The following is a 22,095-nucleotide window of genomic DNA, read 5'->3' on the forward strand; positions in this document are numbered from 1 at the left end:
CTTCTTCCCCGGTATTCTCTGCATCCTCTGCTTCATAGATCCGTAGATGAATAGATCCATCCGGAGGGAACTCATAAGTTGCCCTGGCCAAATCCTCCGGTATAGGCGTCTCTGCTACTTACATCATTGGCCGCTTCATCATCTTCATTCGGAACACCGAGCTCTCTCACCAGATGAGTCTTCCCTCTTAACAATCCAAATTGATTTTGAAAATGATGAGATATAGGCTAGTAGGACAGAGAGGAGATTGATCTACAAAAACCATAATAACTTTGTTCTACAAGTAGGGAAAAGCTACGATTTTTGGGTATACTGAACAATGTTTTGACAAAAGGGTTAAAGTGGAAGGTCCTTTAATGGTGGTTTAATCAATGTTTTATCGGTGGGGGTATAGATATAACACAGGAGGTGTGCTCAAAATGAATCTGGTTTATTTTTTGATTGTCGGAGATAGGAATTTGAACTTGGAGGCAACAATTCCAAGATTTCAAAGAATCAAGGCCTCTCTTTTTTTTGGTTGTTGCCATGGTGTTTTCTGTCGTGTCACGATTATCGGACTTCTGTAATCTTCTTCTTATCTAATTTGAGAACGAGTAGAGAATGTACAAGAAATACTAGTGAAGTCCCCTGTTTCCTTACGTTCCAAGGATAGCTCATCGGTCTTTTGCTTGTTGGAAGCTTTGTTTTCCATTTTTTTCTCTTTTCTAAGGTGGAGAAAAGATTAGATTCGGTTCTTCTTTGATTTCTTCAGTATTATCAGTAGTTTATTGCATTGCTCTGCATCATCTTCATTCAATGTTGGCCTGATGAAGTTGCCTATCGACCTCCCCGAATTTGGCTTCCGGAAAGCAAGGTTCGCCTGATGAAGTTTCCCATCATTTTATTTTATTTTATTAATTAATAATTATTTATTTGTATTTTCAATATTATTTTGAATTTAATAAACTATTTTTATGAAATATTGTAAATTGAATTCAAAATTATCAATTAGTCTGTTCTAGGGGTAAAATTGTAAAAATAGGGGATTTTAGATGTTGAAAGATTGATCCAAAACAAACAAACTTAACTATTTAAGGGGTGTTCTGTAGTGTGAATGAGAAAGTCCACACCACACCATGTGGCAGGGACCAATCCACACCACACTACAGTCCACAGTTGTTATGGATTGGTCCACACCACACTTATTGATTCCATGTATCTTATATACATTTATGAATGATCTACACCAACATTTAAAAAAAAAAAAACCTAAAAACGGAACCGTTCTAGCCACCAGTTTCTGGGTTGACGATCCAACTGTCCGATTCGAACGGATGGCCTATTTTGACAAACAAATTAAAAAAATAAAAAAAATAATAAAAAATAAAAAATGGTAAAAAACCATTGAATAAGTCGACGGTTTGATTGCTTAGGTCAACGGGTTGTTGAGTTTTTCAACGGTTTATAACCAAAAACTGGGTTTGGAGTAAAACGGAACCGCTTGCCTGGATAGTTCCTAGGCTGAACAGTTCAACCATACGGGTCAATGGTGGTTTGAAAACCTTGATCTACATAGTTAATCATAAATATCTAGTTTTTGCATTTTATATGATAAATATATTGAAAAATGCATCAATGAATTAATATTAACCAATAAATATTAATTTTTTTATAAAAATAATAATAAAATAATTAAAATTTTAAAAAATATATATTTTAAATATAATTTTATTGATAAAACATTAAAATTTAAAAAAAAATTAAGTGAAATAATTAATATTTTATTGACAAAAATATTAAAATGTGAAACAAACAATAGGGTAGCCTTTCAGGGAAAGTGTGAAGTAGGGGATCAAAAATCAAGTGTGGACGGTCCCTAACCACAAGATTCTATCGTAGATGAGAAATTGGGGTGTGGGCGGGACCTGTCCACGCTATATTGGGGTGTGGACAAGACTGGTCCCACCCACACCTAGTCGAACGCAACCAAATCCCGTGAAACGGTCTTGTCCACGAGATTTACATGGTTCCGAACACCGCCTTAGAGTCTCCAAAAAGTAGAAAAAGCATCTATGTTGATTTTTAGATTTCAAATACAAATAATATTTTTTTCTTTAACTTTTTAGATTTTAGATTTCAAATTTATCAAACGCCACCTTAATGAGAGGGATTTGAATGAGAAAAAAGTTGTTATTCAAATTACAATTAGAGATGAGCCAATTTTAAAAAATTGGGGTATTCTAGTCAAACAAAAATTCCACACTCTCATTCACGCTTTTAATAATAGTACAGATATAGATATATATAGATCTTACTAATTAATGTATAATTCAACCAATTTGAACTCAAGTGGCTGAATTGAATAACTTATTGCTTTGTCTTTTTAGTGACTAAAGTTATTAAGGAGGTTGTGACTTGTGAACTCCTCTTTAGGTGACGTTTGGTTCATTGGTAGGTCTTCTATGTTACTTATCAAAAATTAATTTATCACGTAACCAAGTTTTCTATACTTAGCCTATTCTACTTAAACTTACTTATCAAAGCTGTTTTATAGATGGAAACCCAAACTTTATTGTTATTTTATTACTTTTCTACTAATGGTCAATTGACATCAGTAAAAGTTACTTATCTATAGTTCATTTTATTTTTGGTATTTGGTGACACACACCACAATAATAACCCCCTCCCAAAAGTGATGGTTGTGGGAAATGAATCCGCATCCATGCTGGAGTGAACCAGCTAAGATACCAACTGATCCACCTCTCATGGAGCCTAATATATTAGGCTTGCCTCAAATAGCTTAATCAAGCCTAGTATAATAAATAAATAAATAATTTTTATTATTACATATACACATACATACATACATACATACATACATACATACATACATACATACATACATACATACATACATACATACATACATACATACATACATACATACATACATACATACATACATACATACATACATACATACATACATGCATACATACATACAATTCTATAAATATAATATACAAGGTTTTGCACCATATATATTTGTATTTGTACTCTTCCCTTAGGCTGTATTTGGTTGCAATGTGAATAGTGCAAACGATTTGAATGTAAATTATGATTTATTTTTATTTCAAAATTTATCTTATTTTGTTTGATTGCAATAATAATGATATAAAATAGGACCTCAAATAGAAAAAAGTAAAACCCAAAACAAAATTAAACCAAAATTTACATTCTATTCATTTGCACTTCCATGCATTTGTACTAATGCAAATAAAACTGCACTGCAACCAAACACAGTCTTAGGCCCAGTTTGGTTGCAGTGCAATTTTATTTGCACTAGTACAAAAGGCATGGGATTGCTAATGGAAAAAAAAAATGCAAATTCTCATTTAATTTTATTTTGGGTTTTACTTTATTCTGATTCATGTAATTTACTTCACTTGTACTGCAATAAAACAAAATAAGTTAAAATTTAAAACAAAAATAGGTTAGAATTTACATTCAAATTATTTGCACTGCCATAGTTTTTTTACCAATGCAAATTTATTTGCATTGCAATCAAACACAGCCTTAGGCTCAGTTTGGAAGGAGTACAAATACAAATATATACAATGCAAATACATACAAAATAATACAAAATACAAGGTTTTGCACTCATCAAATTTGTATTTGTACTCTTTCCAAACTGAGCCTTAAAAACTAAACTTGGGAGTTCAAACACATGTAAAGTGAAAACCTTGTATAAAGTATTTCAAAACTTTGCATTTGCATTTGCACTGTACATATTTGTATTTTCACTATTCCCAAATGGAGCCTAAACTACATACTGGAAAAGGGGGCTGGTTTTGGTTTTTCTATTAAACCTATTGACCCTCATTTTGGCTAGTTTCGGTTCAACATGATTCAACTTGACTTGTCTGCCCTGATTTTCAAAACACTGTCAAGAACGAAAGAGGGAGCCTGGGGATAACTCTCTTCTATCTTGCTTGAATCCTCCAATATATATAACGCAAAAATGCAACCTAAATCGTATAGAAATGACTTCCACCACTAAAAAGTTGCATCACAACTTCACAAGAATATAATCCAAATTTGCAAAGATAAAATCCCTATCTTGATTTCCCACTCTAAGCTTATCTAACCAACACCTTGATGTAATGAAGTTATTGGAGGAATGCTTCCATTATGCTGTGTAAGTCTTTTGAAGCATAAAAGAAGAGATGGTTGAGTTAAATTGTTTCCTTTTCCTTTTACAAAACATCATTTTGATTCACTTTTGTTGTACTGTGCTTTATAGGCTAGTAGCTTCTGCAGACAGGTGGGTCATAATGCAAGTATTTTCATTCTGCAATTATAATCTCAACCTGATTTTTGATGTTTTTGCCTTTTCCAGAGTCTTTCATTTTTTATTTCTAATCATCTCTATATTTTGGAAAGCAGCTTGCTGTTAGAAATTCATTAAGTTGTTTCATAGAGATTTTCTTTTTTTGTTAAACCAAAAGGAGAAAAAACTTAAATTAAACCTTTAAATGATGATACATGAAGTCCATTGAGGGGTAGTTGATATAGCAAGTTTATTCCCCTCTCACTAGCCTTAGTAGCTAGTTGGTGAGCTAAGCCATTATAATTCATATTTACATAGTATATTTGACATAGAAAAGAAGAGGCTTGAAGTTACAGTATTGCATCTAGGGGTGTCAATTGGACTGGATTTGGTCTAATCTGATATGATCCAATGAATCCATTACAGATGGGCCTGGTACAATCCAGTCCTATGAATACTTTGGACCATTTTGGACCAGTCCAATTTAATGTCTTTCAAATTGATTTTAATTTAGACTAGTTCCAGCCCAAACCTGAACCATTGACACCTGTATTCTTATCTTCTATCAATGGGCCAGACGATATTGGTTCAATCCGACCCAATCCAATATAAATTCATTATGGGTGGACCAGGTCCAATCCAATATATCTTATTGGTCGGTCCAATTCATCCAAATTGATTTTGATTTGTATGAAATCCAATAAAAAATTGGTCCATTGACACCCCTAACTGTATCTTTACAAGTTTTTGTTTTCAGTCATATAAAGCAGAAGGTATAGTCAAAATATACACCCCTAACTGTCATATTCTTTCAAGAAACATAACTGATCTCTTGTAACAATGAATTTAAATTCAGTTCTTACAAAACCATCTTCACAGCCCCTTGCAACTGTGCATTGAGAATATTTCCCCGTGAACAAAAACATACGAGTATGAAGATATTCTCAATTAATGGACAGCTGCAAAAGATTGTGAGGACTGAACCCAAATTCTTTATGAATACACCATCCCAACAAAAGATTCCAAATGGATCTCCATGGCACCAACTGTATTGATGTAGATGGCAGTTCCCTTGTAAAACACAAAGATGCAGATTTGATAGAAAATATATGAGAGTTGGTCACGTTACCCCGATAAAACTTCTCGTCAAAAAGAATAGAGCCTAGGCTTTAACCAATACCTATATACGGTTTAAACAGAATGGATTCATATTCGAACTGGTTCAATATCTAATCCATTTGCAATCCAGTCCAAATCTGTGTGATTGATCCAGAAATTCCAAAATTATTGGGTTAGGTTTGATTCCATCAGTCTTAGCCTTTGGGCATACGTTGGTTACCCAACTAAGCTACCATAAATGGATGGATGACATAATTAAGTTTCTGAAGATGTATACTTTGTTGTCTTTCTCATATCATCAAAAGGGATAAAAAGTGAGGTCCATTAACACATACCTCACACCTTTTCTACTCCAACACTCTACCCCTATAACCAGTTGATTCAAATATTATTTTGCCATTCATGTCGTTTTCTGTTTCTGTTCGTCCATCGCTATTGCTCTCTTATCACTATCAAATAAAGGGACCACGCCTAGACCTGTTCATGGACATGCTTTTATTTTTCATTAATAGATTTTTTTAAGCCTCGAATCCGAGCCCGGCCCTCATAAAAGTCCGAAGCCTGGGCTTGGGCCCAAGCCCAAAGAGCTTAAAACTCAGCTTGCTGTCATTGTTATTGTTGAACAGAGAGAGAGGAAGGGGAACGCCGGGCTTGAATAGGGTTTTGAAACTTGGGAGTTCGAAGTTTAGAAATTATAAAGAAAAAAATAAAAATTGATAGAAGTTATAAAGAAAAAAATAAAAATTGATAGAAATTATAAAGAAAAAAATAAAAATTAATATATATATATATATATTATAATAAATATTATATAAATTAGTCAGGCCAGACCGGGCTTTTATGACAAATCCCAAGTCCAACACGAAACACAATCGGGCTTGGTGTTTTGGGCCCGAGGTCAGACCCGCAGGCTTAACTACATGTCCAAACCCGACTGGGGTGCTGGCCGGGCCATCGGGCTACCCATGAGCAGGTCTAACCACGCCCATTGATTACATATGTTGATCAGTAAATCTCCCGTTAGGGCTGTTAACGGGTTGGGTGGACCTAATAGAATTGAACTAGACTGACCCTTGTTATTACACAGGGCCTAGTTTTGTATTATGCGTCCTGATTATAATTGGGTTTGATCAGTTTTGGTTGTTTTGGACCGAACCAAATTGAATCCAATACATTAATCTGCTCATAAACAGGTTTATTGTCAAATTAATTACTAGAGATGTCAATTATAATCCGATCTTATTGGGTCAGACCCAGTAATCTTGATTAGTGGACGGGTTGGCTCTGGGTCTGTTTATAGGTCAGATCTAGTATCAGTTTAGGATTGGAACTGTGTCCACACTGACCCGGACCAGACCAGACCAAACCATTGACAGCACTACCTCCATGGAACTGCTCTCATATGAGCCCAGAGCCCAGTCGCGATGGAACAATTTTCAGTTCTGACAGAAAGAAGAGACGTCAAAGCATCAGAATTTAATGTATGTAGTTGTAGGTAGCTCCATTATTTTAGACGGTTATAAATGGAAATCTGGTGAATGGTGACGATTCAAAGAATCAAAGTACAATCAATGAACCTCACTGTAATTCGGCCCACACCAATAAAGAGCCCAACTAGTCTGCGTACGGGCCCGGCCCCATTTGTTCTATAACCAATAGTAGCTTAGGTTTGTTCTTTCATTTTGGAAGAATATCTGGCTTTGGGCCCACGGAAGCTTCATTGCGGACAGAAGCGATCAGAGAGATTCAGGATCTCCACCTTTGAATGAGTCGCACATGGTCAGGCCAATATTCATCTGATCATGCATGGTACATGTCTTAGGTGGACTTTTGGACGTATTCAAATAGTGGGCCGGGTTCTTCTTTAAAAGAAAGGGATGGGCCACCACTCTCAAGTCACATTCTCCAAGAAAAAACCAAAATTATCCCTCTTTTGCCACGTGGCTGAGTATGGTTGGAGAGTATATGAATCTTCATAAAAAGTGGACTCTAATTGACAACTACTTTAGGGTTAGGACTTGGGGGAGCACTCACGTGAGGCATTTTGGATACTTCTTTATTTTTCTTTATTGTTAGTTTTTTACTTGTTTTTACTGGTAGGGTGTAGCCGTGTAGGAACGTATTTTATTAGTAAGAGTCTAAGAGACCATGGTCCCCCCTTATGGCCCGGAATTTCTTGTTAGGGGTGTTAATAGATTGGTTTTGGGTTGGATTCATCCAAACCGGAATAAATTTGAACGGATTGGATGGACCAACAACACCCATTGAATTGGATTGGATGTAGTCCATCCATAATGAATTTATATTGGATTAGGTTGGATTGAGCCAATATCTGATTCATTGATAGAAAATGAGAATTTAGGTGGCAATGGATCAGGTTTTGGTTGGAATTATTAAAATGAATTTGAACAAATTGGATGGTCCAGATATTGAATTGAACCAGTCGAAAATGGTCCAAAATATTCATTGGATTGGATTGGACCTGATCCATTTGTAATGGACTCACATTGAACTGGATCAAATTGGACCAAATACAAATCCCATTAACACCCTTATTCCCAGTTATGATGTGGATTTTGTCACCCTTTCCTCGAGGTTGGTCCCACCTCTGTTTGTTCCCTCTCCACCCCTTAAAAAAATCTTAGCTCTGCCCTGATAGAAAATGTCTTGTAGTATGACAAATGAGATCATAAGATGGAAGCATTTTGGGTTGGGAAACCAAATGTTCAGTAAAATCCATCTTAACAGATTTTCTCCTTATCTTATTCATATTTATTCACATGGGACAGAGGTTTGGGAGAGGACAAAGAATACAAGATTCCTTTGTGTGCAGAAAGGAAAGAGAGTTTCTCAAATTTTGGGGAAATTTGCAATAAATAACCATTACTGTCATTCCCACAATTGTTTTCTTAATATTGTCAGTTGGAAATTCAGTTTTAGTGATACTTGACAAGATTTTTGTGTCCAATGAAAAGGCATTTAGGATTTGGCCACTATTTAACTCTCCTAAGGCAAATTATATCACTTTGTGGAAAGTGAATCAAAACCACAGTTTAATGTGATTGATAGAGATTTGGATTTATTGTGTAGCCAATGTTAGTGAATACATTAATAAACTCAAGTAATCTTGTTCTACCAAATTTAAAGTCAAATATTTCATAATTTCACAGACCTTGTTTTTCTGATTTATCAATTGATTTCATCAAACAATTTTATTTCTTGTTCAGTTCTATATTTCGTTGTGAGTTTTATATGATGGGATTTTCACTTTCAAATAGTTTTGAGAATATATATGTTTTACATGAGATTTCAGTGGTATTTAGGGCAATGCTTTAATTGTCTAATTAAGAAATATGGCAATAATATACTGTTGGTATGTCCACTCCACATTTGATGAGGGGTTGCAATTTGCAAGGAAGTGTCATAGCTATGGCAGCAAATGTGAACATGGAAACAGATAAACAAAATTGCTCCTACTTGGTTGGAGATTTGGAGGACATGCATTCAATCAACTACATCTTACACCTTAGTTTTATGGTTGATGGAGTTAGCATTTAAGGGTTAAGGGTTTAGGGTTTAAGGGTTAAATACGTGACAGATGGACAAAACTTAACCACAAATTATGGGACTGGATTACTCTATTTTTTTTTGTAATTTAGATTCAATCATCCTAACATTATCATCATCAATTTATCATTTAAGCCATATCCCAACTCCCAACATGAATCTTTTTTCACCATTCTGTTCTGTTTAGTGTCATATCCAAGCACCCTCACATTCTGAAGCTGAACCAAATATCTCTTGTCAACCTCACTAGATTTACAAACAAATCAGATCAAGTCAGATATTCATGGATCCCAAATATGTTGATATAGTTTTTTTTTTTCAGATTTGGATCAGTTTGGATTCAGATTAATAAATATCATTGATAAAGTACAAAAACAATAAAATCATCATATTATCAACTATATGAAGTAAAAATGACTTTGATATTGTATATCATGACAAACGATCTAAGAATGACTTCTATCAAGACTCAACCTAAAAAAGTGTAACTTTCAAACAAACTTGCTGCCAAAGTCTAAGATAATCGAGATGGTTGCTTGGCATTAACCTCATTAAGTTCAGATTCTCCGTGGCATGTGATGGCAACCAACCATGATCATCATCATCATCATCTAAGTCTTGTCTCAACTATGTAAAGACAACTATAGGAATTGTGTTTTTCCATTCCATTCTAGGGGTGAGTAGATGGGTAGGTTCTATTCGAAACCAAATGGATCTGACCTTGAATCAGCCTTAACTAGCCTTATTCAATCTGTTACAGAGTAGGGTTTGGCTCCAAATCCTTGAAATTGACCCCACCTAGGCCAATTTTAGGGTCTAGGGGTTTACCCTGCATGAACTGATCCGATGAACTGGCCTTGGTTGTCATTGGTGGAACTTGCCTTGAAGCCAAACTTGCATTGAAATAAACCATATAATACATTTGGGGAATGGAAGATTTGAACCCAAACATTCATGGTTACAAAGGCCATGGTCTGACTTGACCATTGAGTTACTAAGTGATTTGATCATTCATTTTCATTTTAATATTTGAATGTGTGCAATAAATAGTATAAAATGTAATCTTTACAGAATTTAAATTCAATTTATAAGTTTTTAACCATATAATATAATCTATATATTAAGTATCTAATTTAAACAATAAAAATAATATAAGTTTTAATCTATATATTATATTTATTAAAAATCAAGTTTTTAAAGAACATGCTTTTTTTATGAAGGGAGAGAGTAAAAAAAGTACAAATTCCATGGATAAACCCTGGAACCAACCTCAAAATCATCAAGGCCAGAACCAACCTTCACAGAATAGATTCTAATTTCAAAAACCTAGGACCAACCCCTACAATGTAGGTTCCAAGTTCTACCATAGATCAAACCGAACCAAGCCGGCCCATACTGACCCCCTATTCCATTCTATTCATTCTATTTGTTGAGTGTTCATAAACCCTCTAATGATTTCTTACTATCTCGATTCTTATCATTTTTAATGCAATTATAAATATAAAGGAATCAAATTAGGACGGATTTTGAATTATAGCCCTAATTTACAACTCTAAAAATTGGTTACAAATGAGAACTCGGGGCTGTAAGTTGGGGGAAGGGTTGGTCTTCCGGAAGGTGCAAGTGAAGTCCCACAAAAATTCTAACTTTCCTCCATAAATTTTTGGTTGAATGACCAATCAGCACAGATCAGAATTTTATAAACCTCTCAAAGTACAGAGGAAATGCATCTGACCTTGAATTGAATTGATGTGATTTATAGGGGGAGAGGGCTAGTAATAGGGGGGCTGGAATTCAGAATTCGGCATCGTGTGTATCACGTACTTGTCCGTAAATCTTTTTGGCAATTTTTGCACACCTTATACAAACAACAAAACCCGATAAAAGTTAAAACCCAGTTGAGACATGATACCAACAACACACTCCAATGTGTCCCAACAGACTATCGCAGTCACACATTGGGAATATCTGCTCGTGAAGTTTTTTGTTGGGACAATATTTTGAGTTTTTGTTGGTAACAGATCCATGCCCACCATGCCCCACCCAGATTCCTTTTTCCCTTCCAATACAAAATTACAAACCAAAACGGAAAGCTGACAAGCAGAGCGCCATGGGTGATTTGGGGAGGAATGGAGGATTAGTGTGGTTGTTTGGCTGCCTTGAAGACATGCAGTCATGGTGAAAGCTTGGTTCTAGCATTCGGAGGAGAGCTACGGAGCTCGAGAAACCGACCCAGCTGCCTGTTGCCCTGCAATTACAGCCAATCCAGTAAAAAGCTCTGGTCAAACCTAAGAAAACGACATGGAATCCGTGAATTCTTTCTGTCGTTCTCACTCCATACTTACCTTTACCTCTTCAAAAAAATCTCTTTCTGGCTCCACGAACATGTCCACCTCTCGGGTTTATGTGCTTTTTATCTTTCCTGATACATTTTTCGTTGTTTTGTATCCGACGTCATCCATCTTTCTTACTTCTCACGAGATTGTTAAATTTAACTTCAATCATCGGATTCTTAGTTCTCACTTGACTGAATGCTATAAGTTGGACGGGGAAGCTTCTCTTGCTATTGTTCAATTCATTCTTTTGCTTGATTTTTTGATGGGTCATTGATTTGAACATTGTTAGTGTTGAATTTAGTGAGGATTTGCGATTGTTCTGTTGTATTTCTGGTAAGGAATGGAAAAGTGGTTGTTCTCCGTGTTCTTCTTGCTCCTGGTTTCTGGGTGCTTTTTTTCTGGTAGTGTTGTTGGGAAGTATTGCACCAACACCCTGAATGAGCTTTCATCCCACACATTCCGGTATGCACTCTTGTCGTCGAAGAATGAGACATGGAAAAAGGAGGTATTTTCTCATTACCATTTGACCCCAACTGATGACTCCGTGTGGATGAATCTGCTTCCTCGGAAGGTTTTGAAGGAGGAGGAGAAATTCAGTTGGGCAATGATGTACCGGAGAATGAAGAATACAGGGACGACTAATATTAATCAAGGGGGAGGGGATTTTCTTAAGGAAGTATCGTTGCACGACGTGACATTGGACCCAGATTCAATGCACGGGCATGCTCAGCAAACAAACTTAGAGTACTTGTTGATGCTGGATGTTGATAGACTGGTCTGGAGCTTTAGAAAGACAGCAGGTTTGCCGACACCAGGGACACCCTATGGAGGATGGGAGGGTGCAGATGTTGAGCTTCGGGGTCATTTTGTAGGTTGGTTTTGTCTCTCAATCTTAACCTTTCCTAGCTTTGGTACAGTTTCCACAACTGGGTGCTTTTTAATTTATTTATTTATTAGCCTTTGTTCTATTTTGTTTCTCTCAGATTGTGAAAATGGTAGACTGTGAAGTAAGTTTCCATGATTATTGATGCATCAATCCATCAACATGATAATTTATTGCAAATGCAATGAAATTTGAAAGGAAAAGAGGTAAATTGTCTGCAAAACAAAATTAAATCATCTGAAAAATAAGACCAAGACTGTACAAAAAAACTCCAGAGGCTCATATAGCACTCTATGTTTGCGCTCTTTACTTAAAATAATGTGTACTGTACTTCTCAGTCATGTCTATACAGCTTAAGCATAACAGTTTGTATTCAGCTGCAGGGTGCACATAGTTGAAAATATAGAGCTTATCCAGTGTTTAGATTGCAAAAGAATAAGGAGTAAGGAATACAATTTTTTATCTATCAAAACAGCATATCTGCAAAATAGCAAATTTCAGCATATTTGCTAATTTTCTAGGAACCATGCTCTTTTTCAATAGAAAAAAGAAACCATTCCCCCTTTCTCAATAGAGGAGTAAATTAGAATCCACAAAAAATCCTTGAATTTACAGAAACGCACATGAATCCAATTCTAACATCTGAATTTCTTTTTATGTTTTGAATAAAATTGGTGCTTCAGTTTGTGTGTATTATGGATTCACATTGTTTAATACATCATTAACAAGTGGAATTTCTTTGGTACTGTACTAATTTCCTTTTATGGTCAATTGGAAAAGTTTTTCAAGTTAATGTGGAAGTATTCTCATTGCACGCCCCAAAATATCTAACTATCGGCAGCTATGAGTCACTCAGGCAGAGTAAACTGAAAGAAAAAAGGGCCCAACTCAAACCTGATCTGGTTATCAATTGGGCTGAGAACATCAACCATAAATTGAGAGAAACACCAAGCAGACCTGAAAAGAATGGAAGGGGAGGGGGAGTGGGTGTGGAGGTCAAGAATTTCTGTCTCTATTATCTAACCTTTAAGTGGTGAACTATTCACTAGGTATACTTTCAGTTCTTTATGGTCATTAAATTTCTAATTTCTTGATTCATCAAGTATATTTCCTTGGATAACTGAAAAGTGGAATGAGATAGAGAACTGCATCAACTTAAACTGCCCTTATTTGATTTCACTCATTGAGCTTGGCATGAACTTTGAAATGGTTATCAACATGGAAAATTGTATATGCTTTCTTCTTTCTGGTTTTTGAGGTTTCGATTCACATGTTTGTAATAAGCTACTTGCTGAATCTTGAAGGGCATTACATGAGCGCTTCAGCAAAAATGTGGGCCAGTACTCACAATGATACTCTCAACAAGAAGATGGCTGCAGTGGTTTCTGCACTTGATGCCTGTCAGAAGAAAATAGGCACTGGATACCTCTCAGCGTTTCCAACTGAGCTATTTGACCGACTTGAATCTTTGGAACCAGTGTGGGCACCATATTACACTATTCACAAGGTAAAGTCTGCTTCTAAATATTTTATTAATTGGTTCAAAACTCAACGGTTGTAGGCTTCTAGAAATATTTCATTGTTTAACTAGTCCTGTTTGTTTTGATAGATCATGGCGGGCCTTTTAGATCAGTATTCAATTGGAGGAAACAGTCAAGCTTTACAAATGGTGGTCTGGATGGCTGAGTACTTTTATAACCGTGTACAAAATGTTATATCAAAATATACTATTGAACGACACTGGATGTCAATTAATGATGAAACAGGCGGAATGAATGACGTCCTTTATAAACTGTACAGCATTACGGTAAAGCCTATCCATCTAACTCCTGCAGTCTTGACTTTGTACTGCATTTACACAGTTTCCCAACAGTACTAGTTGACTTGGGTATTTTGATCTAAGCAAGATTTCTCTCTCTCTCTCTCTCTCTATATATATATATATATAGAGAGAGAGAGAGAGAGAATGATTGGTGCATGGCCCTATGTAATCTGATGGTTCTTGATATAGTGGTGATGCTAGAGTTTCATGTTCTTATCTTGTTTTCTGGACCCTAACTAACTTCTGTCTCTTTTGCTGCACCTTTTAGGGCTCAGACCGGATAAATTCCATCGCCTTATATTTCATTTACCCTTCATGCTATACCATGACACTAGTTTTTTCATTATCTCAAGATGCATAGTGGTTCTATTGCCATAGTGGTTTTTTCCTAGGATAGGTTTGTATAAGGGAAAGAAAATTTTATTTTTTCTATAAAAGGGGGAAATATCTAAAATATTTCAGGTTGAAAAGTTTTCTGATGACATTGTTTTAACTGATGAAACTGATGAATGATTAGATACAAAATTAAGCTTATGGACAAATACCGTAGAGAAAAGAGGTTTTAAAATAAGTAGGACTTAAACAGAAATATCATATGTGACCAAGGTATACTTAGGATTGGAGACAAGAGATAACTCAATGTGACCTTTTCCAGTAGGGCTTTGATAATTCATAACAAGGGAGAGATTGAGGATATTGCCTATAGAATTAGAGTAGGATTGTGGTAGGCAGCTACCATTTAGATTAGAAGGAAAGTTCTATGAAACGGTGTGAGGCCAGCCATGCTTTATGAAGCACAGTGTTGGGAAGTCAAAAAACAACTTACTATTTGTACCTTTAATGGTTTATGGACGTCATAAGTTTGCTTATTTTTGTGATTATTTTCCTTTTATCAATTCTTGTAGGATTCAGAGGCTGAATGTAATATTTTATTGGAAATATCTGCAGGGAGATAAGAAACATTTAGTATTAGCCCACCTATTTGACAAACCATGCTTTCTAGGTTTGCTGGCAGTACAGGTGAATATTGTTTTCATTTAATCAGTTGTCAATTCCTTTTTTTGTCATCATAGAGATAATTTTCTTTATAATCTGTTTGTGGATATATGAAAGAAGATTATTGTTGTCTTTGTTATTTCCTTTTTTATATTATCCTTTTGAGTAAACAAGTGAAGCTGTCAGTTACCCTTTGATATCTTTTGCACTATGATATAAATAATGGCTATCCTTGGTTGAAACCTGAAATTGTGGAAATCAGTTTTAGTAGCTTGCTATTTTATATAAGAAATTGCTAATACCATAACTAGTTTCTTGCCCACAAGTATTTGTTCTCTAATTCAGTTGAGGAAAGCACAGCTATGACATATCCCCTTAAAATTCATTGTTTCAAAAAAATAAATAAATAGATAAAATGCAGAATTACTAAATTTGATCCTAATGACAGGAAAGTGCAAACAACAATTCTTGAAGAGACATATCCATTCATTTTAATTTTATGCAAGGATTTGTATAGATAATTATGTCTGTAATGATTCTTCTTCAATATAACAACTCCAGAAGCTCTATGCTTATATGTATTTAACATGTTATATCCATATTTTTCTACCTCATTTCTCATGTCACCAATTTCTTTTGTTCAGGTTGATAGTATTTCTGGTTTTCATGCCAATACACATATCCCAGTTGTTATTGGATCTCAGATGCGCTATGAAGTTACTGGTGATCCACTTTATATGGTACATGATTTAGAGTATTTTATGGATCATCTTCTTTGTTCTGCCAAAATGTCTTCCCAATACTTTTGCTTTGTTATATGGAGTTTGATTTGTGTTCGATAGTTTTCTTTGAATCCACAATGGAATACTACTCAGGATTCATATTTGATTGCAAAACCCATGCTTTAAAACAAAGAATGTAATTCGTTGCTTGAATGAACTTCCTTATCAATGAATTGATGCTTTTAAAAAATCCAGAGAAGAGACGTGGTGTGACAAATATTCCAATTTTATATGAGGCTTGTTATATTTCTAATCATCTTTATTGCTCTGTGTCTTTAGAGGCTGTTCTATGAACCTGTTTTCCTCCCATGAGTCAACCATTGAAATGATTAATTCAAGATGGTCTGTTCATGAGCTATATATGATTTTTTTTTTCTATTACAGATGACTAAACTGTGACCATCAATAGTTTTCTAGATTTGTTCATTGTAAGGAGAAATACTGATACTAACTATTACAAAGGTATGAGTAAAAATTATTAAAATTACCTATTATTAAAGGATAATAAGGGAATCAATGTTTAAATATCTCTCAGGGAAACCTCTAAATAAGAATGTTTTGGCATTCCTCGTTTACCTCTCTGTATTTCTCTCTCTCCCTATGAATCAGCCACAGCTTACACCATTTACAGGTAACTTCCTGGCATTTTTTTCTCATGGAATTCTGATCGATGTGCAATATTATATTGATTTTTGCCACATTTGTGCTAACATCCCAAAGTTTGGGGGAATGCTATTGCATGGTCCATAGCTAATTAGAGGCCTCTAACCAAAAAGGAGAAAAGTTAAACAGGTCCTATCTCTTTTTGCTAGCATCCCTCTGAATTGGTTATCATGAGTGCTTAGGCTATAAATATTTGAGATGTCATTTCAGACAATACTCACTTATGTCCACTGTGATATTATTACTATGGTATGGCATTTCAATTAACTACCTTGTGTTTAATTTTTTCCATCATTAAGTAATGCAGATTTGCTGACTGGTTTTAGCTCCCATAGCTCATCTTTTCGTAACAGAGGCATATGAACTTCCATAAGGCTTTTCTCATTCTCACAAAGACATAATGACTGCATTTTCCTTAAGGATGTGTGTGGTTTGAAAGAAAAGGAAAAGAAACCTCTTTGGTAATAGAAAAGGTTTTCCTTCCTTTTCTTTCAAACCAAACACATCCTAAAGGAAATTTTTTCTCCTGGTGTGCAGCCCACAAGTAGTTGAATGGATTGAGCTATAGTCAGTTTTGTGATAGGGATATCTTGTTCTTATGTTAATATCTTGTATTGTATACCTGATTTATATATTGTATGTACATGTCATGCACTTCGTTCTCTTTTTTGATTGTCAGTGCAGTACATTACCTTTACAAAAAAATCTCCACCTTACAGACATTTTTTCTATATTAGGGGGATATGTAGGAAAATTCTCTACTGCCAAAAGTTCAAATCTAATGGAAATTTCTTTTTCTTTTTCGTTTTCTTTTTCTTTAACTTTTTAGCTACATTTCTATTTTCATTATAACTTTTGAATTTTATTTTGGTCTATAATTTGGTGTCAGGCAATAAGTACATTCTTTATGGAAATTGTGAATTCTTCTCATGCTTATGCAACAGGGGGGACATCAGCCAGTGAGTTCTGGTAGGCAGCTTTTGTTTCGAGCAATTCTAAGCATACTTTTTTTTTATATGTCATTTCAAGTTGGTACCCCTAGTAGGTGGACCCCACACAGTATTCCATGTGTGGTGTATGATGGATTTGTAAGGCATACAAGGAAAAAAAAAAGATTGTATGGTTGGCATTTTTCTTTGTTTTATGAGTCTTTGTGGTGTATTGTCCCTTTTATTTTCTGAACCTATCTTTTATATTCTCTGTATTGATTTATGGGCAGGTCTGACCCAAAACGGCTAGTAAGCACTTTAAGCACAGAGAATGAAGAATCCTGTACTACTTACAACATGCTAAAGGTATGTCATTTATTTTCTTTTAGTTTGTTGATTGAGAGCATGGAATACATACATATCATGTGATTTTGTGGAAGAGTCTTTATGTGATATATCACATACTTATTGAGCTCAGTGCATGAAAGTGGGGATTATTCAAATCTTGTTTTCTTGGTATCAGCCAGCATGATATCTGAGAAAGGATACAGATCTGAAAAATTATGTTGAACTATTGATAACCCTTGTTTAGTGTATTAATCATTTGATCTTAATCAGCTGATAGGAAATCATGTGTTATTTGTGAAATGAAACACCAAATGGACCCTAGTTTAGGTTGAACAACAAAGATCCATTTTTAGTGTCTTAATCATTTCATCTTAATCAGCTTATAGAAAACCATGTATTAACTGTAAAGTGGAACACCAAATGGACCTTATCTTTCTAGTTTAGGCTGAACAATGTAATACCCTTTTCCGGTTTCTTAATCATTTGATCTTCATCAACCTATATGAAAATGAAATCATATATTAACTTTGAAATGGAACACAAAATCAATCTTATCTCTCTAGTTTATATTCAACAATGAAATATCCTTTTTTAGTGTCTAATTCATTTGATCTTCATCAGCCTACAGGAAATCATTTATTAATTTTGAAATGGAACATCAAATTCACCTTATCTTTATAGTTTGTTAACTGCTTAAATTTATTTCAATAATCATGAAAGCAATAGGGAGGAAACTTGTGTGGCTCAGGTTGAGCATTTGCTATAATGACATAATGACATCTTTGACATTATTAAAGTCTTTAAAGATAAGCACACCTTGTGAAATGTGAACCAATGAAAAGTAAGTAGCAAACTATGTGACATCTTTAATGTGATTGGTTGAAACTTTAATGCAACATGCTGTAAAAATTTTGAAATGCACCATAGTTGGGCTCGTGTATTTTGTCTTGTATCTCAACTTATATTGTAACATTTTCACATTGCCCCCACCATTGTCTCTTTTACTTAATTATGCAAGTAATCTGTGGGACCCCCTTTTGTATTTTAAGTTGTATAAAATTCTTCCATTGTTATTGCATTTTCTCAACAACATCTGCACTTCTTTTTGTAGGTTTCACGTCACCTATTTAGATGGACCAAAGAAATGGCTTATGTAGATTATTATGAGCGTGCCCTGACAAATGGTGTGCTTAGTATTCAGAGAGGAAGGGAACCTGGAGTAATGATCTATATGCTTCCTCAGGCCCCTGGAGATTCCAAAGCAAGAAGTTACCATGGATGGGGAACAAAGTTTGACTCCTTTTGGTGTTGTTATGGGACAGGTTTGTAGTCCAGGCTCTATATTTAGCTTTTGTATTCATTGAAAACTTCTGCTGGTTTAAATCTCCCCCTAGAGTATGCTCAAATTTTAGAGCTTATGTTCCACATACTCTGCACACGGGTGCAGTTTTTTAATAGATACTTCACCCTTGATGGGGACTAAAAGATTTTTGATCCATTTGACTGAATATGTAGGAAATTCAATATTATGAAGGGAAACAATTGGTTTATATTTCTAATTGCCTTTGTGACTTAAATGGAGCAATTTTGAGTAGATTTCTAGTAATATAACTTTACTGATGATGTTTAAACTGACTCTGAGGGCTACTGATGTTAATTTTTTTTTATCATTTTATCTGATTCATAGATTCATTATTCTTGCTCTTTCTTTTTCAGGAATTGAATCATTCTCAAAGCTAGGAGACTCCATTTACTTTGAGGAGGAAGGGAAATCTCCAGGACTCTATGTTATCCAATTTATATCAAGTTCTCTTGACTGGAAATCTGGACAGTTTGTGTTAAATCAAAAAGTAGAACCTGTTGTTTCCTGGGATCCTTACCTCCGAGTGACATTTGCAGTTTCTACAGAACAGGTAAATTAGAGGAAAGATTCAATCATACAAGGAATTAATTCAATTTTTCTTTTCTTTTCCCCTTGAATGCAATTGCAATATTATTGAGTTAAAATAATTATTCCATCTTATGAACTTCATAGGAATTCAATAATGCTTTTATCATTTCAGATTTTGTAATTGAGATGTTATTTTTGATGTAAAAATTCTTCAATATGCAAGTCCTTGAATGTTATTTCATTTAATAGAAGGCAAATGGTTTGGCTAATTTTGATTCTGTATTTGCTTTGTGCAGAAGCTAGGCCAATCATCAACCTTAAATCTGCGGGTCCCAATTTGGACATACCTAAGTGATGCCAAGGCATCATTAAATGCACAGAATTTGCCTCTACCAGTTCCAGGTGTGGACTAACTTTTATTCTCTTTTTATGACATAGTACCTTCTTTTCATTTTCCTATTTACTCATTTGATATGTTAATTTTCTCATATATTTATGTAAACCATTTATTACATTAGGAAAGTAGTTCATTAATCATTTATTGTTCCATGAGCAGGCAGCTTTCTGTCAATTACAAGAAAATGGAGTCATGGTGATAGATTGATCCTTCAGCTTCCAATCAGCTTAAGAACAGAAGCCATAAAAGGTAGCACCTCTGGAGCCTCTCTATATCCAATTTATCTTCTATGCTTGATGCATCCGGCATAGTACTCTGCCATGCATTATATCAATTAGGTGCAAGCCTAATACAAAATGTAAGATGTTTGCTGTTATAGTGTTATGTTCTGAATATAACTGACATTGCTTTCTGATGAAATGTAGATGATCGACCTCCGTATGCTTCTATTCAAGCTATCCTTTTTGGACCCTACCTTCTTGCTGGTCTGACCAGTAAGGACTGGGACATCAAAACAGGAGGAGCAAGTTCTCTCTCAGATTGGATAACTGCAGTCCCAGCTGCATATAATTCTCAGATAATTTCTCTTGCCCAGGAAGTCAGTGATGTGGCCTTTGTATTCACAAATTCTAATAACTCAATTAAAATGGAGAAGTTGCCAGAGTCTGGCACAGATTCTGCTGTTCATGCCACCTTCAGACTTGTACCCAAAGACGTGAACTCGTCTGGTTTCTTATCTCCGATGGATGCTATTGGCAAGTCAGTCATGCTAGAACCATTTGATCTTCCAGGAATGGTTGTGGTACAACAAGGACCAAAAGAGAAGCTTACAGTGTCAAATGATGACAGTGACAATGATTCATCTGTGTTCCGCGTTGTTGCAGGACTGAATGGAAGGACTGATACAGTTTCATTGGAATCAGAAAGCCATAAAGGGTGCTTCGTCTATAGTGGAGTGAATTATAATGCTGGCACGAGCGTTCAGCTCATCTGCCAGTCAGGTTCAACTGATTCTGAATTCCTGCAGGCAGCAAGTTTTGTATTGAAAGGGGGCATGGCTGAGTATCATCCCATCAGCTTTGTAGCAAAGGGAGCAAGGAGAAATTTCTTGCTGACACCACTGCTGAGTTTAAGAGATGAATCATATACTGTTTATTTCAACATTCAATCTTGATTTTGAGAAAGGTGGTTGTGTTCCCAAGGATGAGTTTTCCAACTCATATAATAAGTTCATTTCCTCTCTTATGTGGTGAAGAATTGAAAACCAAGTACTAAATCAAACTTAACTAACAGATATTTCCTAGTTGTATATACATGTGCTATATATACAAAAATATTATTTGCTTTTTTTCTGGGTGGACCTGGATTTTATATCATACAACTGAAATCTCCATTGTAGAGTAAGCAGCAATGGTTGGATCTGCCATGAAAAGAAATTCCAATCTTAGAACATGATTATACTTGATTAAATAATAATTAAATTCACCATTGTAAGATTTTTATCTTTACATATTTTCATTTTTCCCTGCTAGATTTCTTCAACCATTGTTGCTTACTTCAGAAAGCAGGAAAAATGAAACAGAGAAAGAATTGGATGATTTTGTTTGTGAAGCATTCTAGATGATCCTACGGTTCCTACCTATTTCACTCATGTTGAGCTATCATGTGGCCAATCTGAGCTGTCCATTGGATAGGGGGATTCCCTGTACTGACCATGTGTCCTTTGCATCAGTTTTCATTAGCTCTATGATCCACCTTGTGTTTTCCAGAGTTTCAATGTTCTCATATTGAAAAGTTCTCCTGAGCAAGGGTTAATTTTGGATCACTGAAAGGGATTTGTTTATGCTGAAATGTACCCCACAAGAGATGTTAGTGAACATATAACACTGGTACTTCTACATTGAGAACTCATAATTTAGTCAGTAATCACTCAAAAGTCAAAACGTTAGAAACTTATAATTGTCCACATTGAGGAATTGATCTTGAAGCTCTACAATTAGTTAACTCAGCTTCTTAGGTGGTGTTTGGAACCAATGCTGTTTCCTCAGGCATG

General features: G+C 35.2%; 1 protein-coding gene across 2 annotated transcripts; it reads left to right on the forward strand.

The window, feature by feature from the left end:
- The first annotated feature begins 11,097 nt into the window (after positions 1–11,097).
- On the forward strand, positions 11,098–21,394 carry LOC104613017 (uncharacterized). Of its 2 annotated transcripts, XM_010280701.3 has the most exons (12): positions 11,098–12,203; positions 13,519–13,721; positions 13,824–14,021; positions 14,985–15,056; positions 15,677–15,772; positions 17,367–17,446; positions 17,697–17,772; positions 18,866–19,076; positions 19,471–19,667; positions 19,942–20,047; positions 20,202–20,291; positions 20,468–21,394. In XM_010280701.3, exons 1-12 carry the CDS (start codon positions 11,672–11,674, stop codon positions 21,214–21,216), a joined length of 2,610 nt encoding a protein of 869 aa, XP_010279003.1. In that variant the 5' UTR covers positions 11,098–11,671; the 3' UTR covers positions 21,217–21,394. The 2 variants fall into 2 exon arrangements, with proteins under 2 accessions (XP_010279003.1, XP_010279004.1); XM_010280702.3 differs by lacking the exon at positions 14,985–15,056.
- Positions 21,395–22,095: the final 701 nt, after the last annotated feature.

Source organism: Nelumbo nucifera, chromosome 2 (assembly GCF_055504915.1).
Source record: "Nelumbo nucifera cultivar China Antique chromosome 2, China Antique-T2T, whole genome shotgun sequence".
Lineage (NCBI taxonomy): Eukaryota > Viridiplantae > Streptophyta > Magnoliopsida > Proteales > Nelumbonaceae > Nelumbo > Nelumbo nucifera.